Here is a 27,277-nt window from a genome sequence, read left to right on the forward strand (position 1 = left end):
GGACGGGAGGTGACAGCCACGTCTCCCCAGGGTTTGTCACTTCGGCTGTGACAGGCACATGGGCTGTGGCAGGGCTGGGGTGTCCCGGGGGACCGATCCTGCCCCTCTGATCCCATCCCCACTCACCAAGGGTGGGTGCATGGCCAGGACAGCACCCACCGGCTGCTGCTTTGGCCCCTCCGGGTTCCACCACCACACCTCCCTCCATCACCCCCCAGGGATTTATTTCCCCCACCTGATCCCTCAGGGTACAGGATGGGGCCAGGAGCACTGGAGCCCCCAGGAGGATGGGGTGGTTTGGGATTCTCTGATGTCTATTGGGGTTGAGGCAGGTCTGAGCTGTGTATTTGTGTGTGCCGGGGGGTGGGAGGGGGCAGGATCTGTGCCCAGGGTGCTGGTAGGGGGAGATAGGGTGGGCAGAGCTGGGGGAGACACAGGGGGACCCATCCCTGCAATAGGGACAGAGCCTTAGGGTCAAGCTGGGTTTTGGGGGGTGGGGTGGGTGGTGATGGGGGGCAGGGGGGAATTTGGGGTAACATGGTATGGGAGGGCTGTGTTGGGGTGAATCCCCCCCCCAGAGACTGAGGGGCAGAATGGGGGTGCTCCCACAGCTCCAGTGGGTTTGAAGGAACACTGGGACCTACCGGGGGGGGCCAAGCCCTCTGTCCCCCCTTTCCAGGATGGGGCCCTGCAGGGATGCAGCTTGAGGAGAGGAGATGGGGCGGCCCCTTCTCGTCCCCCCCCACTGCCCCTCACCTGGCACCTGCTCCGGGTGGATGGAAACTCTGTGTCAGAGGAAGCAGGGAGGGGGCCGTGCTCCTGGCTGGGGGGGGACAACAGCCAGCTGTCACACCACCGTGTCCCCCCCAGCGCCTGTGCCAAGGAGCTGAGCTGCCCTGTCCTCTGGCACAGCTGGGATGAGTTGGGCAGGTCTCAGCCCATCCCCATGTGGGTGGTTTCCCAGCAGAGGGAGGGTACAACCCTCAACCCCCTCTTCGTCCCCCAGCTTTGCTGCCTGACACATTTCATCTCCTGCTCAAACCCAGCATAGGCAAGGGCCCCCAGGGGGGCCCAAGTGGGACTCCCCTTCCCCAAGCCCCAGCGCTGTGCCTGTCCCTGCCTCAGTTTCCCCACTCAGGGTCTGAAAAGCGGCCGCTTTCCCCCACTGGGTCTGGAAAGCCACAATCCTGGGCTGGAAAGACATGGTCTAGGGCTGGAAAGATGTGGTCCAGCCCCAAACCTCCGCCAGCATCTGAATCCTGCGGGGATGCTCGGATCCTGTTCCGAGAAAGCGGGGTGGCAGGGGCGCGGGGGCCGGATGAGCGAGGAGGTCGGGGAGGGGATGCTCACGCGTTATTTATACCAGGGGAGGTATCTGCAGGGCTCTTCGCCGAGCGAACAAAATAACAATTCAGGCAGGTTTGAAAAGCGCCGAAACCACGACAGGAAACCCAAATTGTACAAATGCAGATGTGAGTGGAAAAAGCTCTTGAGCTGGTTGCTCTGGCTTTCACCTTCGCTAAAAATAAAGCTGCCTTATTAGGGGCCGATGGGGGCCGAGATAAAGCATCTTCCCTCCCCCTCTCCCCGTGTTTTTCCGTGGGGTGGGGGGTTGTTCCGCGCAATGTCGTGGGACGTGGCTTTCCGGCCATGCTGGGGTGGTGGGGATGGATGGTGGGGCTTGTGTCGTTTTTTGGGGAGGATCTGGGGGGTTTTAGGGGGTGGTTAGGGGTGCCGGGTTTTCGGGGTGGGGGGGTTGCCAGGGATGGATGATTTGGGGCTGGGCAGCGCAGGGTGGGGGGTGTGATGAGTTGTAACGGTCTCTCTGGGTGTAACGAGGCAACCTGGCAAAGCCACATCCTGCAGCATGGCAGGACCTGGGGGGAGGAATTTGGGGGGCTGAGAAAGGGAGGGATTTGGGGGGCGGGCTGGACAGAACGGCAAAACCTCTTCTGGGACCTGCCAACCCCCACAAAACCTGGACTGGGGTCCCCTTCCCTGTGCCTCAGTTTCCCCTCTCTGGACCACCCCAGGCTGAAACACCCCACCTTGGGGGGGGGGGGCTGCGGTGAAGGCAGTGCTGGCTTTGGGTGCCCGCTGCCCCCCCCTCCGCCGCCGCACCCTGGCCCTGGGAGGATATCGTGGGAGGCAGGAGGCGCTTCACTTGCCACCCCGGTGGTGGTGGCAGCGGGGCCCGGGCTCCTCTGAGTCACCAGTGTCCTCACACCTGCGGCGGCTGGGGGCTGTGAGTAGGGATGCTCATACCTGCGGCCTTCGCGCCCCCCCAGCCCCATCCTCCTCTTCCTCCTCCTCCTCCTTTTGCAGGGAAGATGATGGATGCAATGGGGGATGGTGGGAAATCAAAGAGGTGGAGGAAGAAGGGTGTAGAGCGGGGGTGGGGCTGAGTGACAAATTGTGGGTACACCCATAGTGGTGGCACAGCACCTTGGCACCCACCCTGCTGGCGGCACCCCAGTGTGCCCATGGACCCCCCTGGGCTTGTGTGTGTGGGGGGTGTCACACGGCACAAGCTGTCCTTACCCCACAGTCTGCCTTGGCCCCATTGGGGTGACATGGGGGTGTGACACTCCATCCCCCCCTAGCACTAAGGATGCCCCAAAAGGGTGTGGGGGCGAGGGATAAGACCCCCCCCAGAGGTGCAGATGGGACATGGGGGGCTGCTGTGGTGTCAGGCCTAGGGTGGGGGGGAAGAGGGGGGCTCTGGCCGGCCTTGGGGGGAGGCCGTGAGAACGGCAGCCAGGGCTGGGGGGGGCAGCGCAGGAAGCGCTGGGGGGGGCAGCCGCTCCCAGCTCCCCCAGATGCGCCCGTGAGATAGGGCGGCAGGAAGCAGCTGCGGGGAATCCTGGCGCTGGGAACGGCTGCTGCCGCCCGTCCGACGCCCCCCAGGCCTGCAGGAGCCCCGGCCCCGCTGCCTCCCCCCGCGGCCCGGTACCACCTGGGGATGCTCCAAGTCTCATGGCTTCTCCCCTCTGGGGGGCTGGGGGTGCCCAGTGTTTGCCCTGGAGAAGTGGCTCTGCTTCCCTGGAGGAAGCTGCGGTTCCCTCCAGCCCTGACGGTGGAGATGGAGCCACAGCTGTGCTCCTGCCTGGGCTTCAGGGAGGAGGAGGGGGTCTGGGGAAACTGAGGCATGGCTGGTGGCTGAGCAGCAGGCCAAAGCTGGGGTCACGGGCCCCCTCCAGAGGGATAAGTGCGCTCCTCTCCCTCCCCCAGGTGCTCTGGAACAAGGTAATGCCTCCCCGTGTTCACTCTGGCCCCTAATGACAACCAGCAGGGAGTGCCCTTCAGCCCGCAGTGCTGGGCACTGCCTGCAGGCTCAGGCAGTTGGGCCGGGCTTCCCTGGAGCAGCTGTGGGATGGGACGCTCAGTCCCTGCCATGGGCACGGGGTCCAAGAGGGGTCCCTGGGGCTAATCCCCTGCACAAACAGCTGCACATTCCCCAGGGCCGGATCCAGTCTCGTAGTGACAGGGTTCAGGGAGGGGGGGCTCACTGCCCCTTTTTGGGTGCCCACTCCCAGCAGTGCCGCTCCTTGGTCCCCCCTAGTTTTTCCCCCATTTTCTTGCACATCCAGCCCTGTGCACAGCACAACTGGAGCCTCCAGTGTTGCCTGGCTTGTGTGACAGGTCCCTGCAGTGGGTGAAGAGGTAAACTGAGGCACAGGACAATGTGCGGGGCCGGGCTCCTCCCCATGCCACCCTGCCTGCATGTGCTGCTGTCAGCCTCCTGTCGCTGATGTGCATCCATCCGAGTCTGGAAGCTCCAATTTAGAATCCCCATTTATCCCAAAACACCCCCAGATCTGGCCTGGGACGTTGTAGCCCGGGACGGGGCTGTCACCGCCATCGGGTTTGCCAAACAGCGCTGGGTCCTTTCCATGCGTCCTCCGTGGGACTGACAGCCGGAGCAGGAGCACGATGCCCGTCCCACACCCGATGCCGAGCCAGGAGGACTCAGCCCCGGCACAGATTGGGGCGCTGGGAGAGCTGGCGCTCCGGGGAGGAGTGCGGTTACCAAACCTTGCAGTGCGGCACAGCCCGGCGTGGCACTGGGCTGCCTCCCCACGCTGGATACGGCCCTGGGGACAAGGTGGGAAGGAGATTTCACAGTCGGTTTAAGAAGCCAGAATCCCTTTTTCCCCTTGAGCATCCAGCCGGATTTCTTCTCCAGCAGCACCGAAACTCCCTTGGATTGCTGCCATACTGTGCCGTGCCGTGCGGGTGCCCAGGCTGGGTGGTTGGCTTGAAGCATCTCCAAAAATCGATGAATTAAAGGAGTGACTCTGAGCTCTCACTTCCACGTTGTGCCGAGCCGGCGCGCAGCCGGCCGGGTCCCCCAGCTTCCCTTGCTCCCAAAGGATCCCGAGGGCCTCCGAAGATCCCAGGGAGATGGGATTTATACCCCAGCCCTATCCCAAAAGCGAATCCAGATGACCCCTTGGGAAGAGCCCTTCCCTTTGTAGCTGCCTTGGGCGCTCTGCCACGTCTCCGTTCCTCCCCTCTCCCGTCCAAATCCCTTCCCCGCAGCCAGCGCTTCCAGGCAGCCTCTGGCTTCCAAAACACAAGAAATTCCCCCAGAAATACTGACACTACCCCCCCCCCCCGGCAATGTTGGGACCCCCACGCTTGCCCTCCCTGCCCTGTCGCAGCCGGGCTGAATCCGGCCCTTTCCACTCCGCTTTACGTCCTTCACATCCTGCCACCTGTACCGACTTATTTAAGGAAAAAGAAAATATATCAAACCAAACCCAAGCCTGAGGGGTGGATTTTTTTTTGGGGGGGAGGCAGCTGCTTGCAAACCCCCACCCCCCCACCCACCCCGCCCCCGAGCGCGACAAGCTGCGGGGACCTCTGCAGATATTTGCAGCACAGAGGCAAATCCCATGGGATTAACAACGTGTCCCCAGGAAAGGGGGAAAGGTTGCTGGGAGTGACGGCCGAGCCATACGGGGGAGGGGGACGACACATGGGGCCCCCCCCGGGACATGGGGAGGCTTTGTGTTGTCTTGGGGGGCTCGCTGAGCTGGGCAAACCCCAGCTCCTGCTCCTTCTCTTCCTTTTTTTATTTTTTCTTTTAATAAAACACCCAGTGTGGGCCCTTTTCACCATGAAATCATCGCGCTCCGGAGCATTTGTGCTCCTTTCCTCCCCTCCTTTCCCTCCTCCGCGCCAAGAAACCCGCTCCCCTTCCCCAGCCACGGAACGAAGACACCCCAAACTCGGAGCCGGCGGTGGGACGGCACCCCAAAAATGTAGGACACCCCTGCTTGGGACCCCCGGGGAGGTGACCCCCCCCAAAGCTGGGGTGATGGAAGGATAGAAACATCCCCGCGCTCCCATCTTGCTCGCGCGCTCGGGGGGTACCCCAGGATTGCAACAGTCCCCCTTAAAATTTCGAAGCGGCGCTGATTGGCGGCGTGGCCGTGGCGGTGTGTGTGTGGGGGGATGATGAAGAGGAGGAGGAGGAGGGGGGGGGGGGGAAGGTTGCCTTGGCCACGCATCCCTGTGTGAATGCATGACGTGCACAGGGCTGGCGCCAGGCTGTCTGGGGCCGGGAGTTAGATCAACACAGCTGGAGGGCCCGGGCCACAGCTGGGCAAAGGCAGCGGGTCCCGCCGCCCAGGCAGGGCCTGTGGGAACCGCCGCCAACAAAACCCCCCTGCAAACAAAAGCTTCCCCGACCCCCCCCCCAAACCCTTGGGAAATGGGGGGCGGTGAGTTGGGGGGGGGGGGGCGGGCATGGGAATAAGGGCGGACATACACCGGTGCTTTGGAGAGGAGGGGGGTGTCTCCTAACTGGGTAAAAAAGCATTTTGGGTGGGTTGAAAATAGTTTTTAAATGTTTTGCAATTTTTTTAAATTACCCCCACATTTTATTTATTTATTTTAATTTTTTTTCTCATTTTTGGGGGGGTGTCCTGGTTCTTGCTGCTTGCCCCGGAGCAGGTTAATGAGGGTAATTATAACTCTTCCCAAGCTGCCACCCTGCACACGGAGGCGATTTCCCAGGAAATTTGTGAAACGGGGGGGGGGGGGAAGGGGCTGAGAAAAGAGAAAAATTAATCCAACACCCCCCCGAAACAGGCTGGATGCTGCTTTGAGGGGGGGGGTTGGGGGTCGTCGAGCAGCTCCTGGGCTGGAGGAGAGGCCGAGGGGGGTGGCTGCCCCCCGGCCTGCGCCCCCCAGACCCCCCGGGGGGGGTGGGTTGCAAAGGAGGGAAACAAAACCCAGCGCCACCGAACTGGGATTTGGGCAGATCTGGAATAAATTGCTGCTGTGGGCAGGCGTAATTTGGTCCAGGTGCCTCTGCCCCCCCCCGCACCCCCCATTAGCTGGGACCCCCGGGCTGAGTGGGGACCCAGGGTGCTCCCCACCCTCTTGGCTGTAACGTCGCCTTCCCGCGCTTACCCCCCCATAACCAAAACCTATGGAAATTCCCCCAAAACAAGATTGGGGGGGGGCGGGGGGCCGGCGGCATTGCCTCTTGATTTTAACAGGGATTCACAATCTGGGTGTTACGGGACCGGGACACCCCCCCCACCCCCCGGGACCCCTCCATGGGCCACCAGTACCCGCTGCGGTGACACTCATGGGCACCGGCCACCCCAGATCCCTCCGGCTTCGGGCTTTTTGAGGGTTCGAGGTTGGGGGGGGTGTTTGCCTTTATCCCCCCCCATCACTTCTACTGAAATAACCCCCTTGCCTATAAATCTCTTCTCCCCCCTCTCTAAAAAAAAAAAAAAAACCCAACTCCAGGCCTCTCGCAGGCGCTGACCTAAATCTGGTTTCTCCATCGTAACCTCAGTTTTACCGCAATTAATTTTTTTCTGCTGGTCACAAGATAATTCCTGACGCCAGAAAGTCTGGAGGTCAGATGAGAAGCGGATTGAGGAACAGGGCGGCACTAATTTCCTTGTTGGGGGGGGGGGGGATCCCCACCGTCCTGCCTAAAAATAGGGGGGACTCGCTGGGATTGGGGGGGAGTAGATTGAAGGGGCTGGGGTTGGGGTGTCCGTGGGGTTTGGGGGGGGATTTCCCCTCTGCCAAGGGGGGTGGGGTGGGGGAAGCCTGGCTGTGGGGGGGTGGTGGGAACCTGCGTGGTCGTGTGTCCCCCCACCCCCGTGGGGCCACCCCGGCCACCGGGGGTCATTTTGGGGGGGGTGGGGGGGGTGTAGGGGGGGTGTCTCTCGCCTCATTTAGATGCAAGGGAGGGGTTTAAGGCTTCATTTACATAAAAGAGGTGGTGCTAGCGCCTCATTTGCATGCAGGGGCGGGGCCCCGCGGGGCTGCCTATATAGCGGGCGGCGCGGGCCTGCCCCCTCCCCAGAGCGCCAGGCAGGTCCCAGGGATCCGGGGTGCAGGGGGTGCTGGTCTCAGGGCTCGGGGGGGGTTCAAGCTTTGGTGGTCCCGGTGCTGGAAGGTGCCGGCAGAGCCCCAGCCGTCGCAGCACTCATCGAGGCGAACAGGCATCCCCCTTCCGTCCCTTTCCTGCATCCCCAGCCGAGCGCAGCCCCCCACCATGAAAGCCATCAGCCCGGTGCGATCCGTCCGGAGCTGCTACGAGGCCGTCTGCTGCCTCTCGGAGCAGAGCTTGGGCATCGCCCGGGGGAGCAGCAACAAGAGTCCGGCCTTGGAAGAGCCCATGAACTTGCTTTACGATATGAACGATTGCTATTCCAAACTGCGGGAGCTGGTGCCGGGTATCCCGCAAGGCACCAAGGTGAGCCAGGTGGAGATCCTCCAGCATGTCATCGACTACATCTTCGACCTCCAGATTGTGCTGGAGGAGGGGGCCAAGGGCCGCGACCCCTCCTCCGAGGCCACCCTCCTCTCCCTCAAGGTAAGGGCTGCTTTGGGCTGCGGGGATGTGGATATTGGGGGGGGGGGGGGCGATGCGACATGTGGGGCTGGGGGTGCTGCACGGTCGCAGGTGCGTTGGGGGGTGTCCTGGGCGGTGGGGTGTCGGACAGCCGTGTCCCTGAGCCCTGTCCCCCCTCTCCGCAGGCGGCCGAGCTCGCCTCTGAACTCTGCTCCAAAGACGAGAGAAGTTTGTGTCACTAACGGCTCCTCTATCAGGTGAGTGACCCCCCCAAACCCCCCCGGACCCGCACCCCAATCCCCCCTCATCCCGGGAGCACCAATACCATCCCTGATACAATGCAGTCCCCCGCTCCGGGCTTCCCCAAAAATCCCTCAAACTCCCAAATAACCACACCACTAATTAAATTTTTGTTTTCTACCCCCCCCCTTTTTTCTTTCCACCCCCCCCTTCTTCTCTCTCCTCCCGGTGCCAATTAGCAAACAGGCAGCGAGCGGCGGTTCCTGGTTCGTTATCAGCCGGAGGTAAATAGCAGCTTCCTCCGTGGCGCCGGGCTGTCTGCGACCTCCCGGCCCCGCATCGCCTCCCTCGGGTCCGGGCACCGCAGGCGGGGAGCGGCTGGTCCCGACCCCCCCATCCCTCCACCGCCAGCACCTCACCCCCCCCTCCGTGTACCCCCCAACGAAACGAACTTGCGGAGCGCAGCATCCCGGCTTTAGCAGGACTTTGGACCCGAACCTAAATGAGATACTTTCAATGATAGACTGATGAAGAGGCGGTTGTCTGTATATTTTTGGATTATAGCAGCGAGTCCTTTTTTTAAAGGTGTTTAATGGGGTTGGGGAGGGAAGGGGGGGAATAGGGGGTTTTGGGGAGTAGGGGGGACATCCTCGAGTATGAACCAAACTCTGGGGCCGCGGCCTCGTGTATTGTGGAGCTCTATACTAGAGTATAACGTTTTGTACCTTTTGTGCAGGAAGGTGAATTTCTGCGAACATGCCTTGTACTTGCTTTATAAACTTTTTATAAAAGTTACTGTTTTTACATAATAAAAAAAAAACCAAAGTCGTTTTTAATGTTTTTCCCCACCCCTGGGCTGGAGGGAGATGGGGTGCACCCATGGGTGGGAGAGCAGCACCCTGGGGGTGGGAGCCCCCGAACCCTCTCCTCAATTGTAACTTCTAGGGTTACAGGAGGAATCTCATTAATTGTTTCATAGCTTTGAAATGTCAGCTCAGGAATGGGAGGAATTAACCCTAGGCTGCCGTCTCCCGGAGGAGGTGTCTGCCAGCTATTTTGGGTGCTGTGCTGCTTATCTGATATGGAAGGAGTGAAGACGCAGCCGAGCCCCGGGGACCATCTGGAGGTGTAGCTCGAGCTCTGGGGGGGGGCAGACGTTTGAGTTTGGTTTTTTTTTTTTTTTTTTTTTTTTTCCCAGGGGTTTCCACTCTCAGCCTTGCAAAAAAGGGCTGTCCAGTGCCCTTGGGCTGGATTTGAGCATTTCCTGGGCTGGAAGGGCTGAAGCTGCTCCCCCAGGATACCCCCCCGCCCCGAGGGAAGGGGAGTTTCTGGGCTGCAGCTGCCCTGGCTCTAACCAGGGCTGCTCAGAGCCTTGCTGTTCCCCGGGTGGCATCTGTGCTGCACAGCCCTGCCAGGCCTGGAGCCCCCCGGGGCTGAAGGAGGGCAGCACCCCAGGGAAGGGGTGTGGGGGTAGAAATGCCTTTTCCTCCCCTCAGATTAATGCTGCGGTTTCCCTTTGGCCCTGGAGCAGATGTGACCTGCGGCCGGCTCAGCTGCGGAGTCCCATGGCTGCGGCACAGCTGGGCCAGATTCTGCTCCCTGGGGGAAGGTGCTGGCCTGTCTGCAGTCCAGGTCAGGCCTGGCTGCTCTCCCCGGGGCTAAAATCCCCCACCTGTAGCACCCATCTCCTCCATCCCCTGTGCTGGGCTTGGGCTTTGCTGCTGCGGGCTCGTTGGGGTGTCCCCAGGGTGCTGCAGCCTCCAGGTAAGCCAGGTCAGGGGCTGCAAGATGGGAGGAGGAAGGTGGCATTCAGGAGGGGTCTTGGGGCACAGAGTGATGAAAACCTTCCCCCATGTGTGCGGGCTTCAGCCTCCATGCCCATGACAGCCAATGTGCGCTTGGCTGGCACCCACCAAGCACCCCTTGTCCATGGGCAATTCCACAGGGAAAAGCAGTACGTGGGGCATCCAGAAAGCAATAGCCTGGCTAAAGGGATGGCGGATCCTTGGGAACATCCTTCCCCTGTCCCAGCTTGATATCCCCAGGCTCTCTGAGGGCAGGTCACCCTCTGGCACCTATGGATGGGGTGGGACGGGGTGACACGGGGCTTTCCCGGCACATCGGGAAGCAGGTGAGGGTGTCCGGCTGGAAATAACCACTTCTGGGAACCGAGCTGATGTTACAGTAATGGCTAAAAATAGGGGGTTTTCATCTCTACTGGCTTGTGAGGAAAAGCTGAGGGGTGGGTTAGGGGCAAGCGTCCCCATGCTCACCTCGGCGTCATGGTCCTCTCAACTGCACCAGTGTGGGTATTGCCACAGGGATTTAATTAGGATGGGTGGGAAAAGCACCCTGGGAATAAGCCAGGGGATGGGGATGGATCTCAGTAGCTGCAAAATGGGGATCCAGTGTGAGCACCCCAACTTGCTATGGATCTCCCAGCCAGGGTGATGGACTCATGGGAGCAGTTAATAAGCCCAGTTTGGGGCCGGGGTTACTGGGAGCAGTGGGGACCCGCACTGGTGGGGTGGGAGGAACCAGTCGTGCTGGGGATTTTGGGATGGAAACAACACCAAGGAGGTGGAAGATGACTCCCAGCTGGGGGGAGCAGAGGTGGCCCCCTGTCCCTGTCCCCTTGCCGGGGGGTCAGGGCAGGAGATTCCCTTGGCCGGGGCCGGGGGTCACTGCTCCCCGGAGGCCCCTGGGGTTTGGCAGGGTGAGGGTTTGGCACTGGCTCCCAGGAAGCCTCCCAGGGCCGTCCCCTGTGGTGGATGGATCCCGGCGCCTTTCCTGGAACAGCTGCCCCATCGTTCCCAGGCTTCAGGGACGGCTGGGGGAGAGGGCACAAACCTTGCAAGGACCCCCAGCCTGGGCTGTGGCGTGATGCCGATGCTTTCCTTGGAAAACCTGATTTAAAAAGTGAAAAAAACACAACTAAAAATAGATGCTGTTGCCTCGCTGGGGCTGGGATTAACTTGTGGGGCAGTTGTAGAGCAAGAAATGCCCCCCGGCCCCCCCCACCCCCCCAACCCAGCACCTCGCTGAGCAAGCTGGGCTTTGCATTTATCTTCCCAACTCCATGGGTGCAAAACAGAGGATGAGGAGAGCAAAAAAATAACCCCAGGGGGTGAAGGCCAAGCGTCCCCCAGCCGCTGTGCCGGTGGCCGGCCGGGCCGGCTCGCTTGCCTCTTGGCAAGAGCGGAGTCTGATGCAATCGGCTGCGCTGACGGAGGCCGCGGTTCCCCACCTGTATTTGCCATTGTGTGCCCGGAGCTGTTTGCAGGTGTTTGCTGGCGCCGCACTGTCTGAGCCGCACTTCCCTCCTCCTCCTCCCGCTGCCTGCCCCGGCCAAGGCCTGGGCCCCCCCCCACCCCCACCCCCCCCCCCCCGCTCCCCGGCTCCCCGCCAGCCGGCCGCCGCCTCGCTGGGACGGATGCAGCGCTCACACGCGTGGCCTTGGGCGGGCGTGCACGGCTGGGCGCGCTCACGTGTGGGACTGGGTGCACATGTGTGCGCTTGCAGCCTGCAGTGCGTGCATGCACTTAGTGTGTGCGCGCACGTGTGCTTATGTGCACATGCACGCACACGCCTATGTGCGCTTACATGCCTACAGCCACATGTGTGCCTGTGCACACTGACACATACACGTAGAGGCATTTGCATGTGCATGCACACAGTTATACACACATGCAGGCACGCATACCTCAATAACGGTACGCACATGTGTACGCATGCATGCTCTGGCAGACACACGTGCACACACACCCCCAGCAATGCACCAGCTGCACATACGCTGCTCCAAGACGTGTGTGCACACATACATATGCACTAATGCACATGGGCTGCAATGGGGGTGCAGCACACATGTGCACGCCCACAACAGGGGCACATGCATGCACATGCATGCACATACACACACACACATGCATATGCATGTACACACATGCACAGGCATGCACACCCTGACCCAGCCAACAGGGACATACATCCACATGCGTGCACATGTACAGCACCTCAAAACTAAACATGCAGGGCCCCCCCGCCCCAGCACCTTGACCCCCCACCCCAGGCACCCTGGGTTTGTTCCCAGCCCTGGAAGCCACCCTGCCCAAGGGGGACCCTGCGGCCCTTCCAGCTCCTCCCAGCCCCCGTGATGGTGCTGAGGGGCCGGATCCCAGCCTGGCTCCGTGGGTGGGGATGAGTCAGGGCCACCGGTGTATTTTGGGCTCTGCTGGGGATGGCACCCCAACCAGCCCCATGCAGCCCGATGGCCGCATCCTGCCCAGCACAGGGCGTTCCCAGCACCTTTGACACCCTGCTCACACCTCACCCTGCTCCAGTTCCCACGCCAGTGCTGAGTGGGGAAACTGAGGCACGCTTGGGATTTCCAGTGTGGGGAAGGGGTGAACAAAACCCCAGCCTCCCCCTCCACCCTCCCAGAGGCCCCCAGATTTCCCCTGGCACCCTCCACCCCAGAGGCTCCTAATTAGCAGGCCAGGAGGGCTTGTCCTGCAAACCAAGCCATGGAGGAGGTCAGCACCCCCTTGGCTGGAGCTTCTGGGGTGCTATGGGATTGGCGGGAGCTGTTCTTGCCCCCTCACTTCAACAGGGAACAAACAGGGTTGTCCTCCCTCATTTTACAGGTGGGGAAAGGAAAGCCCCCTCCCCGCCCCCCCCCCCCCCCCGGAGACCGCCCAGCATCCTGGCAGCCCCCCCGTGTGCTCCTGCCAGCCCCTCACCTCCCCTTTTCCATGGGTGACATGGGGGCTCTGTCCCATGGAAGAACTGGGGCTCCCCATGCACCTGAACACAGCCCCAGTATTTGCTGGGGCCTGGGTTGTGGGGGGGGGCAGAGGCTGGAGCAGAGGAAGGAAGGCTCGTTACTGCTGGGTTTTAATTAATGAGGGGATTTGGAGCACGAAGCTTTTTGATGGGCTTGATCACCCAAAGAGACCCAAACCACTGACACCCATGGGGACACAGTGGTGGACCCACAGGCCGTCCTGGGGGTGGCCCTGGCTGTGGGTGAGGGTGGGGTGGGTGATGGGGGAGTGTTTGGGGTCTGGGCGTGATGTGGGGAAGGTCATCCTGGTCGTGGGGCTGAATCAGAAGAGAAACCTGGCTCTCCACCCACAAACAATCAGAACCTTTGGGCCCCTGATCTCCCCCGTGCCTCAGTTTCCCCATCTGTACAGAGGGAAGCGTCTGCAGCTCCTGGAAGCAAACTGGGACAGAGGGGGGGGACACTGCTCGGATAAGTGGGAAAGGCCCATGGCGATACTGGCTCAGCCTGGCTCTGGGAGCGCTGGCACATGTCCCTTGTCCCCTCACCTTTCCCTGGCTGTGCAGGGGTGCTGAAGCCACTAGTGTCCCTCTGATTTCAAACTGGAGCCAGACCAGTTTTGGGGACTGAGTCCCCATTAACCTCTTTGCTTCCGCAATGCTTCTCTGCTCATCGGTCATTCAGCATCTCTGTGTCCCTGTATCCCTCTGTCCCTCCATCTCTGCATCCCTCCATCCCTCTGTCCCTGAATCTTTGAGTCCCTGCGTCCTTGCGTCCCTCCATCCCTCTGTCCCTGTGTCCCTCCATCCTTCCTGCGTCCCCCTGTCCCTGCATCCCGGTGTCCCTTCTTCCTTGTGTCCCTTCGTCCCTGCATCTCCCCGTCCCACGGTCCCTCGTAGCCTCCGGCTGCCGGGGACGCCGCGGGGGGGGACGCCCGGGGGGGCCGGGGCGGTGCGGGCCCCGCAGCCGCGGCTCGCTGCTGCCGTCTCCAGGGGAGAGGAGGAAGAGCCCGGCTCATCGCCGGCCCCGCCGGCAGCCGGGCTGCGGGGCTGCCTCGGGAGGGAGCGGGACCTGCTCCGGTGTCCCCCCGGCAAGGACTGGGACCTCCTCCGGTGTCCCCCCGGGAGGGAGCGGGACCTGCTCCGGTGTCCCCCCGGCAAGGACTGGGACCTCCTCCGGTGTCCCCCCGGGAGGGAGCGGGACCTGCTCCGGTGTCCCCCCGGGAGGGAGCGGGACCTCCTCCGGTGTCCCCCCCCAGGCACAGGGATGTTTGGCATTGGGGCTGTTTGTGGCTGATGGCCACCTGTGCTCGGCGGGTGGCCCATCACCTGCTGCTACCGGGCCACTTGTGCCCTTCTGGGCAGAGCCATGGGGCACATGTACCCCTTGCAGCCCCCTCCCCCCCCCCCCCCCCCCCGGATGTTGCTGGGGGCGGGGAACATTAGGGGAAGGGCCCTCATTTGGGGTCCAAAAGGGCCTGGGTTCCTCCTAACGGTCTGGCTCATAGGGGGGCCCCTGCTCCCCAAGCTGAATGTCCAGAAAAATTACCAGATCCTGAGGTGAGCGAGGGCAGGGGGTGCCATACTCCAAAGCCTCTGGTGTCCCCGTGTTGGTCTGAGCAGAGATGCTGTGGCCCAGGCGTTGTGCCACCACCCCACATGCCGGATCTGCACTGGGAAAGGCAACATCAACGCTTGCTCTTCACCCTCACTTTTTTATCCTGGTTTGGGGGTGCAGTGCAGACCCTCCCCAGACTCTCAGAGGAGAGGCCAGGAGGGGACCCAGGTCTCCAGGCTCCTTCCCCTGCTGTGGTCAGTGCAGTGATGGGATCTCTCGCCCTGCCCTAGGGTGCTGCAGGTCTTCAGGCTGGTCAAGGAGCTGGCCAGGATGCTTCAGACCATCCTCAAGGTCATCTCTGACCTCTGCAAGATCGTGTTCATCCTCTTTACCCCCATGCTGGTAAGCGGCCGGGAAATGCCCCCCTGGGCTGGGAGCATCAGCTTGGGGAAGTGTGTTGGCCAACAGTGTCCAGTGCTGGCCATGGCACCTTGGGGACTGTGGGGACATCAGGCACAGAGCCAGCAGCAGGATGGTCCTTTCCCACCACATCAGTCCATCCCACCTCCCTGGCAGGCTCGGGGATGCTGGAGGGGGGTTTTTGAGCTCCTGGCATTGAGTCTGAGGAGCTTGCCCGGACCCTGCTCACACCAGGGAGCCCCAGTGCTGGGGGCTGGAGGATGCTGAGCACCCTTCCCAGCATGTGCAAGGTGCCGGGACCCCCATCACCATCTCTGTACAGATCTTCTCAGTGCTGGGCATCATCCTGTTTGGCAAGTCTGTCCCAGCCCATTTTGATGACCTGGGGAAGGTCCTGTACATGCTCTTCACCTGCATCATGCCAGATGTCATGCTGGACATCTATGAGGCATTCCAGCAAGCACTCAGCAGCGTGTGAGCCCGCCACAGGGTGGGGGCCTGGGGGTGGCTGGGGCTGAGCTGTGTCCCCCCACCCTGGGAGAGAGTTGGGGCACATGGGGGTCCTTCTTTCCCCGGGGATGCTGAAAGGCTGCCCTGGGGCTCGGTGCTGGGGGGATGGCCACCACCAACCATCAGCCAGATGGTCCCTGCTCCCAACAGTGAATAAGGGCAGACCCTGAAGATGATGGGGGCCATTTACTTCATCATCTTCATCATGAGTGAGGCCTTCATCTGTGCCAACCTGCTGGTGGCTGCGGGAATCCCTGTTCCCCCACGCCAAGGAGGAGCGGAGGCAGCAGGAGCCCAGCCTGGAGGAGAGCCAGGACCCAGGGCAGGCTGGCTCTGCAGGCACGGGTGGGCAGAAAGCGGCTGTTAAACCCACCCCAAAAGGGCTGCATTTTGGTGATCCCCTACAGGGGGGACAGCGGACAGCCTGGGTGGAGAAGAGCTGCATGGTTCTTCCTTCCCAGCCAAAAGCCAGGAGTATTTTGATAAAATGGGTGTTTCTTACCAAAAACAATCAATGGGAGGAGGGGAGGAGGCTAGAAGTGGAGATTTTCCAGCAGTCTGAAGCTGGTTGTAGCAGAGAGCTGCACTTTGCACCCACCATCAGCATTTAAAGACCAGGATTTCCATCTCCGTAGTGTTGGACTCTGGGCTTGGCTTGTTTGATGACAAGGGTTGGCCCTGGCGTGCAGCTGGTGGAGGAGACGACATAGCCACACCACTGTGTTAACCCTTTCAGCTAAACGGTGGGGTGGCCAACATGGACCCTCAGCTCAGCCTGAAGGCGATGGGGGGCGGGGTCTCCATGTACATCTCCCAGGACCTGCTCACCTACAGCAAGTTGGGCAAGCGGGCCGAGGAGGTCGTGCAGGAAGTCCAGCGCCTCTCGGAAAGCAGCAGGACTCGATGTGTACAACCTGCTGCAAACCTCCTTCCTCCTGGCTGGCTTGGTCATAGGGTGGATGGGGTAGAATCAGCCCATTTATACAGAGCCAAGGCAAAACCTCTCCGAGAGAGATGTCCCTTTTGGGTTGAGGGGTGGAAGCTGGTGGCTGCCACCCATCTGGAGGCATTGGTGTCACAGGGAGGTGTCAGCCTGTAGCTTCTGGCGTGGGAGAGGACTTTGCTGGTGGAAAGCCATGGCTGGAAAGCCTGGAGAAGGCTTATTAAGCAGGTATTAGGTACTGGGGGGGGGGGAAGGATGCTCCTGACTCCTCCCTCGGCCGTACCCCCCAGCATAGTTGAGGAGGTGAGGGGCATTGACTTCAACGTGGTGCAGGAGCACGAGCTGATTCAGCAGAAGCTTTTCCATACCACTTGCTTGGACAGCCCTTACCCCAGCGAGGTCACACTGATGATGTGTGGGGGCAACACCTCCACTTTGCCCAAAATGGAAAAAATAGGGACACAACCTGCCAGCCCCAGCCCCCCAAACCAGGGCCCTCCCCGTAGCTCAATGTCCCTGTCCCAAGGGTAAACCATCTGAAGCCAGCCCAAGGCAACCAAGTGACACTGATTTATCCACCCTGCCGGGCACGGCGTTGTCTTTGTGCGCTGAAATGGAGACAGCAGTTGCCTTTTCCCTGCAGGGGGGGAAGATGAAGGTCTGGGTGGGTTGAGCTGCCAAGCTCAGCTGTGCTCCTGGCAGAGGGACACAGGGCCCAGCCGTGCGGTGTCTTTACTGCTGCCAGGCTTTTTGTTCTGCCTCAAAGCCCTTGCATGGCGGGAGGCAAATGTCTGGCCTCGATCGGATGCTCCTGGCCAATTTTTGGGTGGCTGACCTCAAGCTGAGTTGGAATCTGGAGTCCTGGTGTCCATCCTCACCCATGGCAGAGGCCACAGCGCTGGTGCGTGTGTCCATCTATCTTCCAGGAGGCTTCTTTGCAAGAAAGTCCATTGCTGCACCTGAACATCCCAGTCCCAGACCTGGGCATGGAGTTGCCTTATGTTGGAGAGAAGGACGATGGAGAGGAGACGAAGGAGAGAAAAGAATGGATGGAGGGCAACCAGGTAATGGAAAGGAACCAGGTGATGGAGAGGAACCAAGTGCTGTGGCTCAGTGGCCTCAGCAGGATTAGACCGTGGCTCAGCTCAGTGGCTGTGGTGGCCTTTTACTGGTCCCAGTAAATCTCAGAGTCCCCCTCACCCAGGGATTCACCACTGCGTCAGTGCTTCCTGCTGAACCCTGAAACACCCCGTGGGCCAAATGGGGAGCCCTTCACCCCCTCTTTCTCCATCCCCTTTGCCAGGCAGACCTGGTGCACCCCAGGGACATGTGGTGGGTGGCCGATGGCCAGGACTGGGGACAGTGGGCAGTGGGTCAGGTGAACTGGTGTGAGCCAACCAGGGGCCACAACCGCTCACGTTGAGTCTCTCTGAGGTCCCTGCCCCCAAATGTCACCGGCCCCTGCCCACTCCCTGCCTGGGGGTGGGGTGGGGTCAGGGTGTTTCTGCCAGACAGCTGGAGGGCCCCAAAATATTTTGTGTCCCAAATAGCTGCAAAGCCCCTGCATCCCAGATCGCTGCAGCTGGGGATGGGGCTGGGCGGGGGGTGTCGATGGGGTGGGGGGGGTGTCACAGCCCCCAGGCTGGAACCTACCAGATTGTTGGGGGTGGGCCTTTAATAAATAAATAATTAGTAACCCCCCAATCCTAGTTCCGATCCAAACCCCAGTGACCCCTCCCCGCCCACCCCAGGCGCTCCCCTCCCCCCCGGCAGGTGGTACCAAAGGGGTTGCGCCCGCTGCTTTGCATGCAAGACCCGGCCCCTCCTCTCCCGCCCTCCTCCTGCGCGGCCCCTTTAAGGGCGCCGCTGGCTGTCGCGGGGGGGCGTGGCGGCGGCGGCGGCAGCCAATCAGCGCGCGGCATTTGCCGCGGGAAATCCGAATTTCGCGGGACGGGGTTTGGCGCTTAAAAAAAAAAAACGGAAAAAAAAAAAAAAAAGAAAAAGAAAGAAAAAAGCAAAGGGGCCATCGGGGCCGGGCGCGGTCGGGCAGGAGCGGAGCCGGGCGCGGGGGGCAGCGGGCCGAGGCGGGGCTGCCCCGGCCCCATCCGGCCCGAGCGAGTTTTGGGGCCAAAGACGCCTTTTCCGCCCGGTTTTAGTGGTGCCGCTGCCGCGTTGCTTCTCTGCAGGTTTTTCGGGAGGGCGGGGTGGGTTTTTGGAGACCGGCCGGTGTCAGCGCCCGGCGGGCTCCCCCCCCCCCCCTCCTCGCTCCCCAAAAATGCCTCCGCTGAGATTGTGACACCCCCCCCTTCCCTCCCTCTGCTGCAAAATCGCAGGGTGCTTCTGCACCCTCCCCCGGCGCGGGCTTCTCGGAAAGGACTTTGCAATGCTGCGGCTCCCCAGGGGAGTGTCCCCCGCCCTGGGGAGGGGGGGCGCCGCCCTCCCGCCCCCCCCTCCCCAACACCACCCGAAGAAGGTCATGTCGGTGATGGGCTCCTCTGAGCGGGGGGCTTTCAGCCTGGGCAGCCCCCTGGTACCCGCCGGCTGCTTCTCCAAGGTCTTCACGCCGGCGGCTGTCAGCGTCCCTGCTCCCCGGGAGGGGTGTCTCTATAGTACCCCCCAGGGCCCCCAGCTCAGGACCCCCCGCTCAGCCTCGGTGGGACGGCTGCCGGTAAGGTGTCTGCACCCCAGCCCCTCCTTGGGCATTGCTTCGGTGGGATGGGGGTCTGGGGGCTCCGCGCAGGGCGGGGAGCAAGGGGTGGGTGACCCCAGGATTGTACAGCACCCACCCCTTCCCTCAGATGTCTTTTTGGGGTGGGGGAGGGTAAGGTTTGAAATCAGAAGACACAGTGAAATGGCTCATACATTTCTCAACTTCCCTTTGCCCCTGCGTGCCCGCAAAGCTGGCTCCCGGCTTCCGCTTTTCAGCCTTTTTCGGCCTTTTATTTTTTTTTTTTAATCTCTTTCTGGCTTGCAAACAGTTCGGGTCTTGCCTCAAAGGCCGCCCGTGCCTCTGAGGCTCTTTGCAAACCTCTTTTCACGTTAAGGGAGTGAGGGCTAGGTGGGGGGCACCGTCCCTGCCTGCGGGCTCTCCCGCTTCAGGGCTGTGACCCTTGGGGTGACCTGTCACCCGGGGAGGTTGGGGGGACGTGGAGCAGGGGGGTTCAGCGCCGCTGCCCAAGCTTGGTTCCTGCCTGTGGTTACAGCGGGGCTTGAAATGCTCTTTGTTTTTGTGTTTTGTTTTTTTTTTTTGAGGAGGGGTGTGTGAATCTGAAGCGATCCCCATCCTCCATGGGACACCCCAAGGCTTTGAAGCAGAGACCCTGATGCTGCAAGCTGTGCAGGCTGGCGTGGGGAGGGGGTTGCTGGCACTGACTGTGTCCCTGTCACTGACCCCGGGGTCAGGGCTGCGCAGCGCCCGTGGCCCTGAACAGGGAAACTGAGGTCCAGGTTGGGCGATGGCCCTGTGCTCTGCATCGGGGTGCACGGGCGCCTCTGCCCAGCCTGGTTCTCCTCCTGGAGGGCCCCTGCCGAGCCCCGGGCTGGTCAGCCCCGCTGGCAGCTGGCATTTAATTCCAGCCTGCCCCAGCCCGGGCGCGTGTCCAGCCCTCACTGTGAGCCTCTGTTCTCCCCGGGTCCTGGGAGGGATCCCAGACCCCGCTCACTTCAATTTAGTTTTTTCAAGGCTTGATTTATTTATTTATCCCCCCCTCCCCTTTCCCCAGTCCCTGATGCTCGGTGCCAGCTGGGGACATTGCTGCGGCTTGGAGGAGAGGGGGTGTCTTTGCTCCCCGCTTCGTGCCATGGCTGCAGGGCTGTCTGGGGCCGTTGTGAGCCCCGTCCCGGGGGGCTCCTGGGCCACCTGTCTCCTCCCCAGCCTCTTTGTCTCCGAACTGCCTGAGATGCTGCATCCTGTGCTGCCGGGGGCTGTTGTTTAAGGAGACACCCCCTCCCCTAAAAACACCCCACAAACTCACAGTCGCATTTCCACACATTGCTGCGGAGCTGGGTTTGGGCTAATGGCCCCTTTGGCCATTATCATTGCCCATACCGGGAGATGCTCAGGGTGCTCCAGCCCACAGCCGTCCCCTGAATGGGGTCTGAGGGGGCCTCGTGTGACACTTGGGGACATGAAGTGTTCCTGCATCCCCCTTGATGGCTCACAAGTGGCATTCCCATCTGCCTCCACCCCATTCCCTGATGCCGTGATCCCAATCCCAGCACCAGAGATCCCATTTTCAGCCCTGGCAGCTGGGGCTCCCCCCCACCCCACACCCCATTTACTGGCACAGCCTTTGTGTGCAGATCCGGAGCAATCAGATAATGAGCATTTCCTCCCAATTCCTGAGCAGGGCAATTGCGGCCGCTCCCACCTGCTTACAGGATTTGTGCTGTATAAATGATCAGGGGTCACTGGTCCAGCTGGAGGGAAACCATCACCCCACATCCAGCCACGGGAAGGAGGGATGGTTGTCTCTTATGGTCCAAAAAAGTCTCAGATTTCCTTCAGCCTCTGATTTGAGGGACCCCGGAGTAGGTAAATATGTTTTCCTCTGTGAAAAATGTGTATTTCGGAGCGGTTTTAGCCTGTGCTAATCCAACTCCGAGTATTTGCCCTGCCTCTGGCTATATGGGATCTCTATAGGGGCCATGGGATCTCTATGGGGGCTCAGGGATGTGAAGGAGCCCTGGAGAGAGCATTGCCTCTGCTGCAGGGTCCCAGCAATCCCTGCCTCCTCCGTGCCGGGACAAGGGTGTTCAGAGTCCGCCGTGGTTTGGGTGCGAGCCGGCAGGGCTGAGCCACCCGTGCAAAGAGCACCCAGGGTGGCAGGAGGGTGGCAGCCCCTGTGGGTGCTGAGCTGGAGCCCTTTCCGGTGGGAGAACTGCTTGGCAGTGCCCCGGTTTCTGCTGGGGTGAGCCAGTGTGATCCCATCCCACTTTGATCCCATCAAGGGGTTTCTGCATGGGCAGGAGGAGGGACTTTTTGGGGTGCAGGGAGCTGGGGTGGGTCGGGATGGGTGGGAAGGTGGTGGCCATCCTGTTGCCCTTGGAGGGGCTGCTTCTGGCTCTGGCCTCTCTGCCGGGGAATGTCTCTGGCCAGGCCTTCCCCCTCCGTCTGTGCTGGAATGGGGCTGTCGGAGGGGATGGAGATGCTGGCTGCTTCTTGGAGCGGTATCCTGGGTGGGAGTACAGCCTTCCTGCCCAGCACAGGGTGTTCTCCCCATCCTGGGGACAGGGCTGGAGTCAGCCTCCCTCCCTTGCCTGTGGTGGGGCTGAAAGTCCCCGTGACCCCCAAATCTGGGGGTCCTGCATCCCCCTGTCCCCCACTCCGTGCCCTGCTAGCCTTCAGCCATCCCAAAGATGGAGGGGTGCATCTGGAGGGGTCTGATCGAGCAGTCACTTGGCATGAGCAGCATCTCCGGTGTGGTGGCACGATCCTGGGTTGCCCCGTGGCCCCCTGCCAGCTCGGGGTGCCTGGAGGCTGCGTTCCCACGCCCTGGGGCGGGGGTGGCAGAGCTGGCACAGGGGGAAACTGGGGGGGTGGGGGGGGCCAGGAGGGCTGGGCAGGGCCCAGGCAAGCCCAGAGAAGGCAGTGGGTGCTGTTGAAAGGAAGCATTGGCAGGAGCAGCCTGCCATGGCCCCCCCGGGGGAGAAGGGTGCTCTGATGCTTGGGCTGGGCACAGGGTGTAGCCCCTGGTGCCAGGGCTGGGCCCAGGGCTGCTTGGCAGGCAGAGCTGGCAGGGGGCCCGGCCTGGCCCCCCCCTCAATCCCCCCCCAGCAGGCTCCTGTCCTCACCTGAGGCAGGGTTGAGCTTCCTTTACCACCCTTGGCATCATATTGGGGTGTAGCTGGTGTGTCCCCCCATCCTGGGAAGCATTGGCTGAGGGCTGGTGAGCAGCATGGCAGGGTCCTACAGTGCCCTGGTGGGGGGTCTGGAGGTTTAGTCCCAGCCCCCCTCCCCCACCCCCCATCTGCTCTGGTTCGTCCTGCCTCTCCCAGCCCTGGCAGGGTGCTGGAGCCCCTCACTGTGCCCCACTCAGCTGTTGTGTGCCTAATCCTGCCCGGCGCGGGGGGGCAGCAGCTGGGACACAGGAGGGACCCCCTTGTCCATTGTCCCTTGCTGGTGTGTCCCAGTGCTGGGAGGTCCTGCTCCTGCCCAAGCCCACTGAGCTCCCCCCGCCCCGAACTGCACGTTGGGGAGCAGGGGGTCCCCCTTTGTCCCCTCCTGCTCTTGGGGAGGGGAGACCACCTTGGTGGCCATGGCCCTGAGGGGTCGGCAGTGGCTGGGGACACCAGGACATGCCCTATGTTGCTCCCATGCCTCATTTTCCCCATTGCTTGGGCAGATGGGGTGTAGCTGATCCCCCACTGTCCCCCTTCCCCTCCTCAGCAATGGGAACACAGTGTAGCCATGGCCGTTGGGGTCTGGAGAAGCAAGGGTTTGGGTGTCAGCAGAAGGGGGGGGGCCCAGGGGATGGCCCCCCCCAAGTCCCAAATTGTGCTGGCAGATGCATTGGGGTCTGATCCGGGGCAGGTGTTTCCCATGCGCTCGGAGTTACCCGTTGGGGTGCCGGCAGCTCGGGGGCAGATCCGGGGGCGCAGGGCTGGAGATGGAGGCGCGTTCACTGGGGAAAACCTGCTCGGGAAAGGGAGGGAGGGACTAGATTCCCACAGGAGCTCGGGACCAACCTGGCTCCCTGGGGGGGTGGAAAACAGCCCCCGGCACCTCTCCCGCCGGCCCCCTCGGGTGGGAACACCTCCGAGGCACCCAACCCTTCCCTGCAAAGTGGGGCACGCTCCCCAGGGAGCTGCTGTTGGAGCCGCGCTGAGCTGGCACAGGGACCTGGGCACCATGCGGGACGTGCTGGGGGGGACCCTGTGGGACAGCCCGGCCTGGGAGCAGGTACTGTGGGGGAGGGACACGGGATGGCACTGGGGGGCTGCTTTTTGCTGCTGAGCCAAAGTGTCCCCCACAAAGTCCTCCTGCTCATATTTGGGGATGTGGGGGATTTGCACGCATTGGGGGGGTGGTTTTGTGACATGCCCCCAGCTCCTCTGTGCATCTGCCCTGGTGCACCCCCCCACCCCCCCTTCCCTGGGGCTCTTCTCCCCAGATGATACTGGCAGTGCGGGGGGCTTTAGGGGTGATTTCAAGGAGCTGCTTGCCCTAGTGAGGAAACAGGGCGTGTGTGGAGGTGTCCCCGCTCCCAGGACCCAGCACCCACCCCGCCTCACCCCCCAAGCCTGCCTTGCCCCAGTTTCCCCTCCAGCTGGGTGCACGTGTCTGGGGCACCCGCGGGTCCCTGGGGAGGGCTGAGCCTGGTCGGCCCCAGGTGCACCAGTGGCAGCTGGGTGCCCTCGGCTGCCTCCAACTGTGGATGGGGGGCGGGGGGTGAAACCCTGCACCCCAGTGGGCCAGCTGGCTGGGTGGGAGGGCGAGGATCAGCCTTGGAGCTGCCGCGTTCCCAGGGCTTGGCCCCACGGAGCCATGCCAGGAACTGGGGGCGAGGGGAAATCCCAGTGGGTTCCCTGCGGCTGCCAGGGGAGCGCTGGGGCAAGCTGGGGTGCTGCGGCGGAAGTGGGCAGGAAGCCATGGGGGGTGCCGGGACCCCCCATCTCCTCCCCGCCCAGGTCTCCCAGCAGCCCCTTGCCCTGCTGGGTGCTGTGGGGAGCCCTTCCCAGAAGGGGTTTTGCAATCGGATGAGCCTCTTGCAAGATCCCTTCACCCCAGGCTGTGGCACCCAGGACTTGGCTGATGCCCCAAGGAGGATCTGGGGGGCTCGGGGGTGTCTGGCTCGGCCCCGACGCAGGGTTTTCTCTCCTGCTCCAGGCCAAGAGGAAGCTGGACCTGGAGGGTCCCGAATTTCGCACGCCCAAGGGGAAGGGCAGGACGCTGGTGCAGGTCCCCAGCCCCAGGAGTAAGTGGTGCTGGGCAGGGGGGGAGCTGGGAGGGGGACAGACCCCATTTCTCTTCCCTCTTAGAGCTGCTGCAGCGTCCCTCCTAGCACCACCCAAAGTGACCCGAGGTGGTATCCTGGGAGCGGTGCCCGCTCCTCAGCCTCTCCTTGCTGCTGCTCGGCAGCTCTTTGAGCCGATTCAACGTATTGCGCTGGCAGAAAACTCCTGGCGGGGGAGGTTATTTCTGGGTTATTTTTCCACCAGGTTAGGGATCATACAGTGTTTAATGTCCCCAGCATGTCCAGCCCCATGTCACCTCCATCCCATGCCCCAGCTAAGGAGAGGACGGGGGGGTCTTGTTTCCCGCAGCCCCCAAGTCTCCCGGGGAGAAGACTCGCTATGACACCTCACTGGGGCTGCTCACCAAAAAATTCATCCGTTTGCTGAATGAGTCGCCCGATGGCGTTGTGGATCTCAACCGGGCGGCCGAGGTGCTGGAGGTCCAGAAACGGCGCATCTACGACATCACCAACGTGCTGGAGGGCATCCAGCTCATCCGCAAGAAGTCCAAGAACAACATCCAGTGGATGTAAGTGATGCTGGAGGGGTGGACGTAGGACATGGTGACTGGGCATGGTGTGGGACAGGTGGCCTGGGGACATGCAGGGTGTAGTGCTGCTCAGGTGCTGTCTCTGCTGGCAGGGGGACAGGGATCTTTGAGGACACGGCGGTGGCGGCGAAGCAGCAGGTGCTGCGGGGGGAGCTGGCTGAGCTGGCCAGGACAGAGAGGACGCTGGACCAGCTCGTGCAGGACTGTGCCCTGCAGCTCCGGCAGCTGGCCGACGACGAAGCCAACCGGAGATATCCTTGCTGGGGAGATGGGGAGGGAGGACAGGGTCTTGGGGACCTGTATGAGCCCCTTTTCCTCCAGTTGGCTTCCCCACAGGCTGGCGGGGGTATGTTTGGAGGCCGCTACTGGAATGGGGGGTTGAACAATTCCACTCGCAGCCCCTCTTTTTCCTATACCTCATCCCTGTCCACGCTGGCATATGTCACCTACCAGGACCTCCGCGCCATCAGCAGCTTCCAGGAACAGACAGTGATCGCCGTGAAGGCTCCCCCAGAGACACAGCTGGAGGTGCCGGACTTCGGCAAGGTGTGTGTGGGGCTTGGAGTGGGGCCGGGAGCTGCTCCCCCCCTCACAGCAGGGTCGGGGTGCAGGTGCTGCTGCATCTGCGTCATCCTGGGGTGTCCCAAGGGTGCAGCCCAGCATGGCCCTGGGTAGTTTTGGGGTGTCTCCGTGGGGATGTTTGACCCTAAGCTGATACTTTAAGGGTTGCAATGCCCTGCCTGGACCCCACACAGGTTGGGGGCACCGGGGTGGGATATGGGTGCCCTTCTGGGTGCCCCCCTGAGCCTTGCTCTGCCCCCCCCAGGACAACCTCCAGCTCCACCTGAAGAGCACCAACAGCCCCATTGAGGTGTACCTCTGCCCGGAGGAGATCACAGAGGAGAGCCCCACCAAGGACCACAGCGTCCCCTCTGCTGCCCCCTCCCCGTGGGAGCACGCCGCACCCCCTTCCCTGCCTAACAGCCCCAGACCTGCCACACAGACACCTCATTCCATCCCCCAGAGCTGTGGGGGCACGGGAACCCCCTCCTCACCCCCATCGCTGCCCCTCACCGTCCCGGGGGGGCCCAGCTCGCTGCTGGAGGTGGAGCCTGGGCTCCTGGGCTCGCCACCGCACCTCCTGCAGCAGACAGAGGACCAGCTGCCCGGCACCCCCTCCCACCTGGACTTGGGACCCTTCAGCGCCTTCTCGCCCCCCCTGGAACAGGACGACTATCTGTGGGGGCTGGAGGGTGAGGGCATCAGTGACCTCTTCGAGGCGTATGACCTGGGGGACCTGCTGAACCACTGAGCTCCCCCCTCCCCATTGCCTTTGTCCTCTCCAGCCACTGGTGTCCTGAGCACGTGGGGTCTCTGCAGGGTGGTTGGAGAGCGTGGAGTGGGTAGGGGAGTGCTGGGTTTTCTGAGGGTGCTGGTGGGGGGCTTGTGTCAGCCACCCTGGGTGGCTTCTCCCCGCTCTCCTGGGTTGGTTGTCACCTGGGGGCTGTGTTTGTCACCTCGCTGGGCTCCGGGAGCGCCCTGGGGAGGTGTAAGCCCCTAGGAAGGATCCAGTCAGGTCCCATTCCAGTGCTGGCCATAAAATGGTGGGGTGCCAGCGCCACGGCCCCCACTGCCCCAGGGCTGCTGGCAGACTAGGGGTACCTTTACGTGCATGGGGTGGGTTAGGGGCACCCCTGGGTGGCAGAGAAACCCCTGCACAGAATGGGCTGTGTTGGGGGGGCCCGTCATGTTTTGGGACCACTCCGGTTTCTTCCCAGTTAGACTGGTTCCTCAGGGTCATGACAGGTCATTCTGGGTGCTGTTTCCCCCCACTGCTGCGGCTGGAATATTCTTAAAAAAATAATCAGGCAGCAAAGCTGAAGGCACCTTTGGGTGAAGAGAAGATGAAGCTCACGTGTGGGCACTGCACCCGCAGCCTCCAAAATCAGTGGCTCTGGCAAATCCCTGTCTGGGACACAGAGCCATATTTCCCAGGGGGCTGCGGCTCCTCTTCCCCCCGTCAGTATCAGCTCCCTCCAGCCTCTTGGAGATATTGGTGCTGAGGGTATTGAAACTGGAGTGTACTGCGAGGAGGGATGCTATCTACTGGTGACTGGAGCATCACCTGCAGAGGGGCTTGGGCAGCAGTGCGGGATGAGCCTTCGGACACGGGAATGGATACAGCTTTTAATTGTGCCATTGCAAAATATATTGCACTGTATTTATATGGGACCCCCCCTTTTGGCACGGCGCTGGTGAGGGTCGGGTTGGTATTTTGATTTTTAAGCAAATGTATTTAAGTTGTCTTTCCTTGTACTGGTTCTGCAGTTTGGCTTGGAGGCGGTGTGGGTGAGAGTGTGTTTTGGTGTGGAAAAACTTGTGGCATTTGATGTTTTCTGCCCAAGAAGGGATGAAATAAAATAAAATTTTGAAGTTATGAGGGGCTGTTTTCCTATAAGCAGCAAAATGCTGGGGGGGTTCAGG

The 27,277-nt window shown here is 61.8% G+C and overlaps 2 protein-coding genes and 1 long non-coding RNA gene across 5 annotated transcripts; all 3 read left to right on the top strand.

Annotated features, from left to right (window-relative positions):
* The first annotated feature begins 7,328 nt into the window (after nt 1-7,328).
* On the top strand, nt 7,329-8,899 carry ID3 (inhibitor of DNA binding 3). The gene is made up of 3 exons (XM_075115123.1): nt 7,329-7,855; nt 8,020-8,091; nt 8,314-8,899. The coding sequence occupies exons 1-2, from the start codon at nt 7,535-7,537 to the stop codon at nt 8,074-8,076; spliced, it is 378 nt and encodes a 125-aa protein (XP_074971224.1). The 5' UTR covers nt 7,329-7,534; the 3' UTR covers nt 8,077-8,091; nt 8,314-8,899.
* Nucleotides 8,900-9,599: 700 nt separating this feature from the next.
* Nucleotides 9,600-16,238, top strand: LOC142066974 (uncharacterized). Its single transcript, XR_012663850.1, has 3 exons — nt 9,600-9,838; nt 14,705-14,816; nt 16,081-16,238. It is a non-coding gene; the product is annotated as an uncharacterized LOC142066974 (long non-coding RNA).
* Nucleotides 16,239-16,249: 11 nt separating this feature from the next.
* E2F2 (E2F transcription factor 2) lies at nt 16,250-27,230 on the top strand. 3 transcript variants are annotated; one of them, XM_075115121.1, is made up of 6 exons: nt 18,092-18,955; nt 24,116-24,203; nt 24,553-24,772; nt 24,886-25,044; nt 25,225-25,339; nt 25,620-27,230. In XM_075115121.1, exons 1-6 carry the CDS (start codon nt 18,671-18,673, stop codon nt 26,103-26,105), a joined length of 1,353 nt encoding a protein of 450 aa, XP_074971222.1. In that variant the 5' UTR covers nt 18,092-18,670; the 3' UTR covers nt 26,106-27,230. The 3 variants fall into 3 exon arrangements, with proteins under 3 accessions (XP_074971223.1, XP_074971221.1, XP_074971222.1); XM_075115122.1 differs by lacking the exon at nt 18,092-18,955 and adding an exon at nt 16,250-17,351 and having other exon boundaries at nt 24,886-25,339; XM_075115120.1 differs by having other exon boundaries at nt 18,089-18,955; nt 24,886-25,339.
* Nucleotides 27,231-27,277: the final 47 nt, after the last annotated feature.

This window comes from Phalacrocorax aristotelis, chromosome 20, assembly GCF_949628215.1.
Source record: "Phalacrocorax aristotelis chromosome 20, bGulAri2.1, whole genome shotgun sequence".
Classification (NCBI taxonomy): domain Eukaryota; kingdom Metazoa; phylum Chordata; class Aves; order Suliformes; family Phalacrocoracidae; genus Phalacrocorax; species Phalacrocorax aristotelis.

Coding starts and splice junctions, on each gene's coding strand:
- ID3 (XM_075115123.1), top strand. CDS start 7,535: ATGAAAGCCATCAGCCCGGTGCGATCCGTCCGGAGCTGCTACGAGGCC. Junction 7,856..8,019: donor CCACCCTCCTCTCCCTCAAG/GTAAGGGCTGCT, acceptor CCCTCTCCGCAG/GCGGCCGAGCTCGCCTCTGA.
- E2F2 (XM_075115120.1), top strand. CDS start 18,671: ATGCTGCGGCTCCCCAGGGGAGTGTCCCCCGCCCTGGGGAGGGGGGGC. Junction 24,773..24,885: donor AAGAACAACATCCAGTGGAT/GTAAGTGATGCT, acceptor CTCTGCTGGCAG/GGGGACAGGGATCTTTGAGG. Junction 25,340..25,619: donor AGGTGCCGGACTTCGGCAAG/GTGTGTGTGGGG, acceptor TGCCCCCCCCAG/GACAACCTCCAGCTCCACCT.